Source organism: Lissotriton helveticus, chromosome 10, assembly GCF_964261635.1.
Source record: "Lissotriton helveticus chromosome 10, aLisHel1.1, whole genome shotgun sequence".
NCBI classification, from domain to species: domain Eukaryota; kingdom Metazoa; phylum Chordata; class Amphibia; order Caudata; family Salamandridae; genus Lissotriton; species Lissotriton helveticus.
In genome coordinates this window covers 1,047,840,067-1,047,853,797 of record NC_136071.1, presented here as the reverse complement: position 1 = coordinate 1,047,853,797, position 13,731 = coordinate 1,047,840,067, and the positions used below count along the sequence as shown (strand labels likewise).

Genomic DNA, 13,731 nt, shown 5'->3' with positions numbered 1-13,731 from the left:
ATACACAAAAGGGACCCCCCTCTATTGATTCAACTGTCAAAAACAGGCTGAGGACTGGGGGGGAAGAAACAGCAAAATGAATGAAAGAAAGGTCCTACTTCCCTGAGTTACTTATCACACAGGAATAAATCCCACTGTGACCAGATCCCAAAAAATTTTGAAAAATGTATTTCATAAAATACAGATTTCTTTAATGTTTACAAAACATTTCTTTTACACATTTTTATGAATTTTGTTGCATACATCATTTTGACATGATGATTTTCCATCTATTATACAAAATATACATTATATCTCACATACCAATCATTCCTCATTCCATACATCCATCATACATCAGTCTAGAAAAAACTGTGAACTGTGTCTGCCATACACAGGTGGAGTTTAACGCACATTTTGGTGGGTATATATATTTGTTCTACCACCTACATCAGTACAGTATTAGCTTTATTTGTGTACATAAAACAATGCATTGCATTGTTTTGAATAGATGATCGTTTCTTTACGTATGTCCAAGGATCAAGGGTAGGAATAATCGCAATCACTAGTAGTGCACTCTCTTCGTATCCTGTCCTGTATACCAAACAGACACACCTTCAATTTAAATCACACTGTATCATTCTTCTGACCGGATGAGCTTGGTCCAATCATCAGGCATCCTACTTCTCGAACTTTGTAGGAAATCACCAATGTTTTCCCTTTGCGCTGCAGCTATGGGCTTTCACATCTCGATCGGGCTTTTGTTAGCTAGTGTATGATAAGTAATTCAGGGTAGTAGGATCTTTTTTTCCAGTCAATTACATATACTCCAAAAATAGAAGGTAGTAGTTTACTCACTATCTAAACTAGAGGATTGCCACTATCTGAATTAGATAATATGATAGGAATGGACAGGAAAGCCTCAAACATATACTTGTAGCATGAGGAGGGTGGGCGTACACTGCCTCACATCCCAGCTTCCAGTTTGACCAGATTCATCACAATAAATGCAGTGCATAATAACATGTACTTCAATGTCAGGCTTTAGTTTTTCCCCCTTGTTGGTGCAGCCAGTGCTGTGTATCTCTAGACATGTGTTTCAGGATAGTTAATCTTCGTCAGTAGAGAGCAGAGAGCAACACATTCTTTGGGGGTGCTGGAAATGCTGTCCAATGTCTTATACTTGTAGCATTCTTCATAATAGGAGATCCTATCTCATCTTGGTTGATTGATATCATCAAGATGGTCTCTACCTCAAGGTGAGGGAGATCTAAGAGGTCAGATATAGGATCCAGATAAACTGTTCAAACTCCCTTGGTGTAAACCCTAAATATATCCCAGCAGGATTAAAATCACCTATCGGATCAAACAAATATATCTAGCCTCCATCATAATTTTTTGCCAAAATATGTCACCCTCTATCTATTGCCCAAAAAGGGTGTTAGCCCTTTGTCAGGGTAACCAGGATCCTGAGCATGTCAAGTTACTAACCAGACCTGTGCTAAACATAGCACGGCCTTATCTACTCGCACAAGTTGTTTACATTACAACACAGTACTAAGAGAATCATTGCTCAATTAATGGTAATAGTGGCACAAGAAGCAGACAGTTCCTCAAAGAAGTGTTTTCAAATTTCAAGCTTTCCAGTTTTAAAGTGAAGAACACAGCATGATAAGAGTCCAAGCTAATTTAAAAAAGATCAGGACACATTTATTAAACAAAACAACACCAAAACAAATAAATCCACATAAAAGGAGACAGTGACATATTCTTGTAAGGTTTAAGCAATAAGCAAAACCCCAGAACTTTAGATTACTTCTGGACTAGGAGATCCCTGCCAAGAAGAAGAGCTGAAGAGCTACCAGGGGGATTTTTTTTTAAATAAATTGAAGCAACTAATTGTTTTTGTGTATTTTGAAATATATGGTTTTATGATAATTTGAATGTATTTGTACAAAATGTTTTTTCAACAAAGAGTTTTATGATTTAATATGATTACATTCTTGTTGTTAGGATTTTAATGTATTGTGAATGCAATTATATGAAAGTTTCTGCTTTTTAAAGAGATCAAAATAAAAAAATATATATTTTGATATACCTATTTGTTAGTTGTTGTTAGTAATACTACTTGGGGGTAACTGTTGTGTGCAAAAGCTTAGACAGACTCTTATATCGCCTTAGAATTTATACACTCAGAAAGGAAATTTTGCCTTTTTTAGTGGTAAGAGTACTCCCTCACTTCTGTTTTCTTAGATAAAAACATACTTTCTGATGTATTAGAGGACGTGCACATCAAAGATCGGAAATCACTGCAACAATGCCCTAGTTCACTGAATATGAACTATATTGACTTTTTGTTTTTGTCATAGGGACCACAAACTTTGAAAATATACCTAAAATGTGTGTTAATTATTTTAGCCAGCAGGCAGATATCATCCTTCATTGTTCTTTTAAATATACAATTGACTCACTCTAATGTTTACTTTTACAGGTCAAATACAAAAAAGATTTTGAAGACAGCAAAGGAAGAGGCTTCAGTATTGTGACTGACACTCCTGAACTGCAACGACTGAAAAAAACGCAGGAACAGATCAGTAATGTATGCTAATATCTAAAATGAACCTGCCACCTTTATAGATAAATATTCTGCCCATAAGGTTGAAAAACACTTTTCCATGCGGCGGAAGTGCTGCTTGGCTGTTCGCCTGGATGTGTGTGTTTGTGTGTATGTGCTTGTGTCAGGTTCTTAAATGGTGCGTGGTTGTGTTATGAAATTAATAAAATAAGTTACTCGAACCTCTTCACATATTTACCTTTCTCCAGCCGAAATACCCAGTTTGGAAGGCAGCTGTCCGTCTCACTGCAAGGAGATCATGTTTGCTCTGCACGCACACAAAACATGCGTTCTTCAGGTAATGCTTCGTCTTGCAGAGTATGTGAATGACCCTCCATATTAGCATCGCACTGGTTATCATTGATCACACCATATTTAGATGAATAAACTTGAAATTTCATCATCATGTCTGAAATGGTTTAGGGTATAATGGATTTCAGTTGTGAATTATGTACATGATGATACAACCTTAACCCGTTTTTGCTTACGTATGCTTATTTGTTCGGACAGGGCAGGATGCACAATTACTTGACTATAGCTTTTTGAGAAGCCTCTATCTTGTGCTTGGCTGTGAGCGTCACAAGGACCGGCACAGGCATCGAATTTGTGAAAGGGACATGAGTTTCAGTCAAATGAGTATCACTGCGTTGTACAAGGCCCAGAGGGACAACCTATTCATGGTTACAGAAAATATGCCCTTACATCATGGTTAGAAGAGGATGGTTGCAAAAAATATAGCAAATACAAATATGTCCAGAGGAGGTACAAAAGTTATTGCTACAGATATTTTTTTTGTAACAGATAATACACCAAAGGGAGCTTCATCGAAGGTGAGTTGGCTGTGGTAGAGTTGGTGGGTTGAGTGTGTCAGTGATGATATAGCCGTGTTTTAACATCGCAAGTAACTTTAAAGGATTGTTTAAGTTATAGAGGAATTCTGTAGCTGAAGTGTGGTGGAGCCTGACTCACAAAGGTAAACTTACACTTTTATGCAAGTTTGCATTTTTTCAGCAGTGGTGGCTCCTCCGCTAAGGCAGAGGAGCGTCGCTCCACTGCTCAGCGAGCAGTGCAAAAATATAAACTTAAAATGATAATAACTAGAGTTATTATCATTTTCTTTTTCTATGCGAGACTCGGAGCAAAGTCGGTGTGGCAGATCTGGACTCGCCACCATCAGAGCAGAGTGAGGAGTGGTTTGCACTACCTAAGTGCCTATGACTTTTTTGCCGGCCCTTATGGGCCGGCCAAACCATCATGCGCACTTAGCATGTTCTCCACCAGGTTGCGTTGCACAGCTCCGTGGAGAACATGCCCAGGCTCTCAGGCACTGGCTGAATGGCCTGATTGGCCGCTCTGACCAATCGTAATGCTGCATGTCATGATTGGCTGGCAGAGGCAGGGAACCTGGGTGCTTCTGGTTTCACGGATGGAGGAGAGGCAGATGTGGCTGCGACGGCAACAGGTAAGCTTAATTTTTATTATTTTTTCATACCCCTAACCCTGCCCACCACCCCTGTTCCAAGACAGCCACCACTGTTTTTCCATACCCATAAACTGTGAGTTAATAGTAAGTTTACAGCTGCAAAGACTGCAGTCGAGCGGGGATCTCCACACATAAAAAGATAGTCTCCGGAGGAGAAAACTTACTTTCAACTCTTAGTTTAAGAATACAAAGAAAAAAAACGTAAATTTACACAAAGGTGTAAGTCTGGCTTTGTGAATCAGGTCCTGAATTTATGAGATTGGGGAACTTAAAAAAAAAGCTGTTCATATCTGAAATCTCCTGTCTCCCGCAGGTCTGTACTGAAGCATGTGAGATTGTGCCCAGCACTGCCATAGCACCATATGCCTTTCCACCTGAAAGGCACGGAGAGATGGCAGATCACCACCTGCCTTTCCCCCACCACCCTAGCATATATGGAGACGTGGGGATGAAGCGGGTCAGGGTCTGGCCTTCTTCCACACCTTTTGAGCCTCTGAAGGCCAGAGCTTGGTGGGAGGAGATAGGAAAAATCACTGCATTTCAAAGCTCTGGTATAAGAACAATGGAAATGAACTTCCGCTGTCAAGTAGTGAAAAACTTGCTTTACTTTTCCAGCCCTTAAATCACAGCATTGAACTATTGAGCTAAGACACGCATGTAACTTTAGCGAATGGCATCCTATATATTACAAACATGTAACACACCTATACTTTTGTTGCAGAGAGTTTTGTTTTACAGTGTTATTTTCTTGGTTGCTAGACAAGACACGAGCACAAAAGAGGTTTTAGCAGCATAGTAAGCACTACACATTGGGTCCTCTCAGGTATTCACTTACTTACCTGTTTGTTTGTTTCCTGTTCTGTGATTGGTATGAAAATACAGTCAAAATAAGTAATCTAGGTAATTACAATCAACTGCTATTCTCAGTAAGTGTTTTGTAATTGCCGCCATGCACATACTATTTGTCATGTATCTATGCGATGCAAGAGGTTTCCAGCTTTGAAAAATATTGTACTCACCAGGAGCATTACCTGGGTATATGTCTATGAATTTGCAGAAAATTATGACAATTACACACCTGATATCAACATTTCGAAGCAAATGTTTAAGAAGTGACTTTTTGTTCCGTGTCTGCAGAAAAATTAGAGAGGTGTTGTTTTATGGAGTATAGTTTACCTGTTAATTCTGTTTTAGCAGGAACACCCCAAGTTTCAGCAGTGTAAGTTTTATATACTATACAGTGAAATGTTCATGCCGTAATCATCAGCCAAACGATGTATAGTAGCAGTGAAACAAATGTACCAGCTAATTCGTTATTTAGGTGTCACGCATAACAGAATGCGGCTAAACACCGGATAACTCGTGTTCCTCTACTAATGAATCGATTTCCAGTGTTTAGATCTCCTGAAAGCTGCTTTGGTGAGTCCTTTACCGCTTTGTACATTTCTAACTTACTTGGTAGAAGGTATGTGCACCAAGAACACAAGTAATGCGAATTTTAAACAAGTTCATACAGGAATAAATGCATGTACGTGTTCGATTTGTAAAATTGTAAAAGTGGAATAATTCAGACAATACACATTCATTAAAAAAAGAGCTACATGCATACATAGGCATGTAGGTAAATGTGAAATAGTCCCTTATTTCTTTATAGATTGGTCATTATATTTGAACAGCGTTACAATTGAAAATGGATTTTTTTAAAGATAAGAATTGAAAGCAACACGATAGTAAAACTAATGCCGATGTTCTTGTCAACAACATAGTCTGGCTCAATTTCCTTCTTCAATGTTATACTGCACCGTCAGCATTTTCGTTTGAGTATCATATTACTCCAAAAATGATAACGTGGCATTTTTTCCTTTATTTTTACATTGCAGAGGAGATTTGATATCTTAATGTGGTTGTGTTCTTTGTAGGGTATTAATCAAATATGTCTGTTTCTTTTTTGTGTGTTGTGTTGTGCTAAAGAAGTGCATAAATACAGAAAAATCTGAATAATGGATTTTTTATTTTCTTAAGAGGGTTCATCAAACATCCACTGGAATGTGTCACTCCTCGCAAACATGTGGTCACATAACTTATTTCAAATGTGCAAGGTAGGTGCCAGCAAATCTTTTATACAAATAATTTCCTGTTCATTGTTTGACATGTTGATATTACTTGCTGAGTTTTACCTGAACTATACCCTGATTTTATATTCAAGTTTAAATGCTTACAAACTGCTTGTATTGACCACTAATTCTTCCTGTCAGACTCAGTTTGGCAAAATATTATAACATTCTTTGCAGACTACCTTTATTATTCCTCCATACCCTTTTTAAAATCAACTTGAGTGAACGGATAAGTGCTTGTACAATTATGAGTTTAAATGTCAATTACACCACTGTCTATATATATATATATACATATGTATATATACAAACACACATTATTCCCTCTATGTAAAGAAAATCCACCCTTGTAACTTGAGGTTAGATCCTTTACAGCCTTTGTCAACCATAAGATGCACTGATTTTTTTCTCTTCTTTTAAATACTCTCCACAGGTGCTGCCAATTACATAAACATGAAAGAGTCACTTTTGTAGTCTTTTACCTTTCTTGTTTGTAGTTCCCACAATTGTAGAAAGGCGAACTTAAAAACAAATTCGATTTTTGCATGTTTCTAGCAATGTACGACTTTTTATAACATGAAGACCATTCACATCCACTCTCTATTGGCCTCGGTGGGCTTTAATAACTACCTGGAATCTTTGAAAGTATCACTGATCGTACCGTATTTTCCGGCGTATAAGACGACTTTTTAACCCATGAAAATCTTCTCAAAAGTCGGGGGTCGTCTTATACGCCGGTAAATAAAAAATAATAGGAAGCCGCCTACTCGCCGAAACATTGTCACTGCACCAGCAGGAAAATGAACGCCATTTTCCACGAAGAAATGCCAGCACAGAGGCAATTTATGTCAGTCATGCCTGTGAATGATAGCGGTACAAAGTCACCCCTGTAACGCCATACATCTCTCCACAGTTCTCACTTACCGCGATCACCACCATGTCATGGACTGAGCAAAACAAACACCAGCGCAGCCTGCCGGTGATGTTAGCACAGAGGCGAGTCAGTGGGTAAGTGTGCATTAAGAAGAGGCACCCCACATTGGCCAGTACTCGGGGTAGTCTTATACGGCGAGTATAGCCCAAACCCTATATTTTAACAGGAAAAGTAGGGGTTAGTCTTATACGCCCAGTCGTCTTATACGCCGGACAATACGGTATTTTACTTGTATATTTCCAAGTGTTGGCGGCCTTTCACAATGTATTTTCAAGATGGGCAATTAGTACAGAACAGAAATCTCAGTTCTTTAACTGACTGCTGCCAATCACACTTTAAATTCAATTAACACAATGTAGATAAACATGCTTTGATTCCACAATCTAAAATAAGAAGCGCTCACCTTAGTTTCACTGTTAAGACCGCTAGAACTTATTCTGTTACTAGCGCTGAAAGTGTATTCTGAGGTCGCTGGTTATCCACTGCTCGACATGTGCCTTGAGCTGTGCCCGGTTCCGAAAACTGCCATAAATCAATGTAAAGGGCCTTCTGCAGAGCTTAAGTCCCCACCAAGGGCAGCTCTTTGGCTCCCAGTGCAAACTGTATAAAATACCTCAAAATACTAAGAACCCCTACCTCCCCCCACATTTCTAAACCATTGCTTTCATACCTGCATTATTATCTGAATGCTCATTTACTGCAGCCCCTCAGGAAAGGCTATACATTCAACAACTCTTCTTCTAATGATGCCTCACATTTGTCTTAAGAACAAAATGCTAGCACTCTAGTTGTTCATTAGAACTCTTTGGTGACACTGCAGTTGATTACTAGGGTGCTGCTCGTCTTGGAAGTATTTTTCACTCTGCATGTCAGAATGTTTCACTGAAATGGATGAGGAAGATATTTGGGAACTCACAGAAAGTGTGTCTTCATTTTAGCTTTCCTGAACACTACCCCTAATGTCTATGACAAAATTAACTCCCTCGTTTTGTTCATCTATTGGGACATCCTCTATCAGAAATGCATTTACTTTTACAGCTTTGATTTCATCAAGGTAAGCAACCTTAGGAGATGAGACAAACTGATTGCAATATCAATAGTCCATGTAGACGGAATTACATGATAGCTGGTACAGGATGCATCCAGGCATCAAAAATTGTTTATCAATTTTCATTTTTTTGCTTTTATGTACAAGCCATAAATATAATTAAAATGAATGTTCATAATCATTACAATATTTTGAATGTTAGAATTGCTTTTATTGTTGTAGCCCTCCAGACTATGCACTGAGTTGTTACCTCGGTTGCCCTTGTTTCTTTCTCTCTCCTTTTGTAGAATCTGCCTATTTGTGTCCCTGGTGCTATGAAGTTAAATATGAAATACCTTAGTTATCAGCAGTAAGTCAGGGCTGATTATGTATGTTTTTCCTCCTTTTTAGGATTATCTGATCCTGCTGAGAAATGGATGAGTCATATCCTACAAGATGTTTTCCGCAGGTTAGCGAATGTGTTGCCATTTTTTCTTCTCTATTTACTGTACTTTATACAGCATCATGGTACTTGACTTTCAGGCACTCTATCCAGAGTCTTTTCTTACAGTGATGCTTTTACTTTTGCTCATCGAATCGTTATGTGCCAGAGAGACACTCTCCTGCAAACAGGAAGGTTCATAAGTAAGAGCAAAGCATTTACAGTGTGTCTGTATTTGAGGTAATTCTGAAAGGATTATCCATTTGGCTCCTGAGTGATGATGGGGTATGGGCTGTTCTTTAGTGGAAGAAAGACAAACTCATTCATCATTGTCCTTGTTAAGTACCCTTATCTGAAAGGATGTTCCCTGGCTCCAATTTTGAAGCATATGTGAATTCTAGCCAGAGATTTGTGTGTTGCGACTTTGAAAGCAGGCAGGGATGACCCAGAATGTCATCATTTGCAATATGATGCAACAAGTGCCATTATTGTGACTCATTGTGCATATTTCCTGTGGCTCATGGTAGAACTGCACTTCTGCGAGACTGTGAGAGATAGAGTGGGTTACATATGACACATGCATGCATACAACCTTTCATTCTTCTTTGGATGCTGCAAGGACTAACACTGAGGTATGCAGACAATCTTTCTTAACCTGTCTCTCCGAAAGACATACGTCCAGTCAGGGAAACATGGTAGGACGTTTGAAGAAAATTTCTGATATTGAAGAATTGGCAATTGATCCGAAATGTTAAGGGGGTTGAAGGTAGCTATTGCCACTCTTCACCCCCTAAATTCTTACCCATAAATCATAGAATTGATGAACTATTTCAACACAAAACCTACAGGTTCAGTTTTCACGCAGCATAGTTACCCCCCATGTTACATAATCTTACAGGCATCAATATTTAGCCAGCGAATCCATATCCTCATTTTCAGAAACATTACTGGACCGAGCCTCTACATCTGTACCTGTACGACAAAGCTAACCCTTGGGTTACCAAGAGGGTGCAGTTTAAGCAGAAATATATCTTAGTCTCGACAGAACATACACACCGAGGCCTCAACACTGATATGCCTCGTGTTACTTACCCCAGGATACCAATTCCAAGTCCTAGCAGTAGAGATATTTCACAGATTCAGGCTTCATCAGCTGATTTCTCATGAAACACAGAACTTACAATTACAGGCTTAAGATTGCAAAGCTTTTCTTCAGGTTCCATTGCTTCTTTTACATAGACCGACTATCACAGAGCCACTGGGGCCTTGGCCCTTGTAGTCCAACACCGGCCCTGCGTGCCCACCCGCAACCCTGCTCTGCCCCTTCTCTGATAGATGGTGCACTGCATACATTCTGTTAACTGATTTTATTTTTTGTATTGCTTGCATTAGTTTTACAGTTTCTGAATATCTGGCTGTTGTGCATGAAGCTATGAGTGAATGCTAAACCTTGGAATGTTTCACTCAATTCGTTTGTTTTCATATCGACCTTCCATTTGCTTCTCCCATTTCCTTTCTCTGTCATTTGGTTTTACACTTCGCTTACCCTCTTTTTTCCCTGCCATTTTATTTTGTCCCAACATTTTGTTTCAAAGGGAAATTTCTTTACTACTGGAAAGCCCATGGTAAGTAGGTACATTCCAGTGGTGCCATATAGTGTTTATCATAATCCGGCTTTTATAGCTTTTTTAATAAACCACACCATCAATGAAATGAATGATAAAGCCATAATTTTAAAATGAAACCTCTGACTAACAAGGGGGCATATTACCAAGGGCAAGTATCGCCGCTTTTTCGGCGAATTGTGCCGAGAAAGCGGCGATACTGCTAGAGCCCTATTAACAAGGGCATTTTAAAGCCTGGCCCAAATCCACTTTGCATATCGGCGATAAACATCGCTAATGACATGCAAAGTGGGCGTTCCCACGTCAAACCACATGAAAAATGTGGTTGGAGGTGGGAACATCCTATTACCAAGGCAGGCGTTGGGAGGAAAAGACCTGCGATAAACTCGTTTATCGCAGGTCTCCCAACGCCTACTCTGACCAGGGGTTAGGCATTGATAACATGGGGGTGTGGATCATAAAGCTGAATCCACCCCCCCATATTATCAAGGCCCACATTAGCGCGTGAAAACAACATTTATTTTCATGCGCTAATGTGCCATATCGCCGACTATCGCCGGATTTCAATTTGCCTACCTGATGCGCATTGATATTGCGCGCTAAAACAGCGATGAAATCTGGCGATAGCCGGCGATACGGGAATGTGCGTTGTGCGTTTCCCAACGCACTCCTTAGTAATATCCCCACGATTCCTTATAAAACGCAGTTGACTAAAAAGCAAGAACTGAATGCATTTGTCACACACAACACTGAGTCACTTGTTAGCTATTGGAAGACCATTACACCCTGGTCTCTGTAGTGGTACTTGTTTAAAGGATATGTTTTTATTACAACTGAAAACAAACCGTTAATTCGTCTTCCTGTCTGAGATATGCTGAGGCAACTGAAAGCCAGTCACCCTCCAAACTAAAAATAATAAGTTGTGGGGGAATAGCTAGAACCAGGAAGTGCAGTGCCCTGGCATTTTCATCTCAGTGTTCACAGAAACTTTCAACACCTGTAACTATCTCAAACACCTGTACCTAAACCACCTCCAGTGGCTGTCAGGAGACCCCCCAGCTGGAGCACCACCAGACCAGGCTAGACGTTAAAAAATGAAAAGAAAAAAAGTTAGTAGGCCTTACTCTGTTTACTTGTCTGGTATCTTGAACATCATTCGCATATTTAACAGTACCCCTCCTTCAGTTTAGGAAAAAGTGGAAGACATAACTTTTTAAAGAAGGCTGTATTACAAAAAAGGAGCAATGCATCTCTGCTCTAACAACCAGGCTATCCACCCCATCAGTCAGTTACTGTGCTTCTGCCTTTGACTCTATACAACACTTCTGTGACTTTCAGTTAAATATAAGCTATACTGATACCACCTGCAACATACCATGAAGTTTAGAAAGTTCATCAATTTCTTACTAAAACAATAATGACGTTTGTTATGGCTCAGGCTCAAAACATACAGAGAGGCCTTAGAATCAGTCCTCCCAGCAGTTTCCTTTTTGGGGTGCAGGAGGTAATGTCAGAATCAAATATGAAAGTATGGTTCTGTTTTTTTAGACATAAAATGTCTCCACAGTTGTTGTCTTTGCAAATGGATTCTCTTATTTTCAGCACCTCCTCATACCAGGATTTCTGTTTTGGCTCCACTAAGGCAAGGATAGTTATTTCATGTAAGGAACACATTACATAGGAATGAGTGTGTTATCACGCTTAGCTATAGAATTTGACTAGACGTCCTTTAATGCTATTTTGAACTCTTGAAAAGAGTTGTTAGCGAAAATATCAGGTAGTAGTGCCTTCTATTGGAGGGGACATGAAAGGTGGACAAATCTGAACTTGGAGGCAGCACAAGGTATCTTGAGTGTGCCTAGAAAACTATAATTGTGGATCTTAAGGTTACAAAGTGGTTTGTAACAAAATGGTGAGCCAGTGTTATGTTAATGCGTGTTTTATATAGCGCTCAGCTACTCCGAGGAGTGTCCCGGCGCTTCTGACTTGGTGCGGAAAACAGGGCGAGCAAGACATGATCAAATCTATTGGATGAAAAGCCAGGACTTCAGTTCTTTCCTAAAAGCAAGCAGGGTGTTGGTCTTTCTAAGAGTAACCGGTAAGGAGTTCCACAATTTTGGTGCCTGGTATTTGAAAGACCAGCCTCCAATGCGTGCTCGCTGGATCACAGGAACGGCAGCCAAGGCCAGCAAAGCTGACCTCAGTGTTTTTGATGGATGATAGAAACACTGCCGCTTGCTTATGTAATGTGCGCCCGTACCATGAAGGGCTTTAAAAGCCAGTGTCAGCGTTTTAAACACAATACGCTTCCGGATCGGGAGCCAGTAGAGTTTTTTCAAAAGTTCTTTAGCACTGGATCTCCGATGAAGGCAAAAAATAGCGCATGCAGCAGAATTTTGGACAATTTGGAGGCGCGATAAAAGATACTCCGGGAGTCCAAGATATAACGCGTTCGCATAGTCCAAGCGTGAACCAATTAACGCCTGCACAGTGATTTTTCTATGACCTGGGGACAGCAGCGGCAAACATTTTCTAAGTATCTTGAGAATTCCGAAGCATTTACCAACTAGGCCCTGAATCTGAAGCTTCAAGGTTAAACTGCTATCAATTAAAACTCCCAGATTCTTGGCCGAGGTGGAAACATCGGAAGGTGGAAACATGGCCGCAGGCCACCAAGCCTTCCATCTGGGATCTGATAGACAGCCAAAGAAGAGCACCTCGGATTTGTCCGAGTTGCACTTAAGGCTGTTAAGCTGGAACCATTTGAACACAGCCTCAAGGCAACCTTTAATACTCCCTCCATCAAAGTCGGCACCCTTATTACAGAAGAGGAGCTGGGTGTCGTCCACGTACAAAACAAACTGGGCACCAAACGACTCTGCCAGTGCCGCCAAGGGGGTCATAAAGATGTTAAAAAGAGTGGGGCTCTGGATAGAGCCCTGAGGCACTCCCACCTCCAACGGCGGCATAATGGCAGAGTGCGGGGGGGCCCAGACCGTTTGACGACGATCTACCAGGAAGGACTCAAACCAGCTGAGCACTGTCCCCCGCAGCCCAATCTCCCTGAGTCTTAAAAGGAGACCGCTGTGGGGGACGGTATCGAAGGCCGCCGAGAGATCCAGCATTACCAACATCGCCTTTCCCCTGAATCCAAAACCTCCTTGATGGCCTCCGTGACTTCCAGCAGAGCCGTCTCCGTGTTCATGTTAGAATGGAAGCCAGACTGGGTGTTATGTAAAATATTGTTGATCTCAAGGAAGTTGGAGAGGGAATGATGGACATGCTTCTCCACGACCTTGGCAAAGGCTGGCAGGAGAGAGATGGGCCTATAGTTGGCGTGTACCAGAGGGTCCAGGTTAAGCTTTTTCAAAAGTGGCAGAATCAAAGCCTGCTTCCAAGCCGGTGGAACCATGCCCGTGCTAAGTGAGAGATTAAGCACTGGATTGATCAAAGCGTTAATTGCCGAAGCTGATTTGGCGAGAAATTTAGCCGGGCAAGGATCCAGGGGGGAGC

At 40.6% G+C, this 13,731-nt stretch overlaps 1 protein-coding gene across 2 annotated transcripts in view; it reads left to right on the top strand.

Annotated features, from left to right (window-relative positions):
* Positions 1-13,731, top strand: part of NEBL (nebulette) — an 874,906-nt gene that overhangs the window by 332,880 nt on the left and 528,295 nt on the right. For both annotated transcript variants that reach the window (XM_078663757.1, XM_078663758.1), the window contains exon 4: positions 2,471-2,578. In XM_078663757.1, the coding sequence (XP_078519883.1) occupies positions 2,471-2,578 (108 nt within the window). The remainder of the gene's footprint in view (positions 1-2,470; positions 2,579-13,731) is intronic.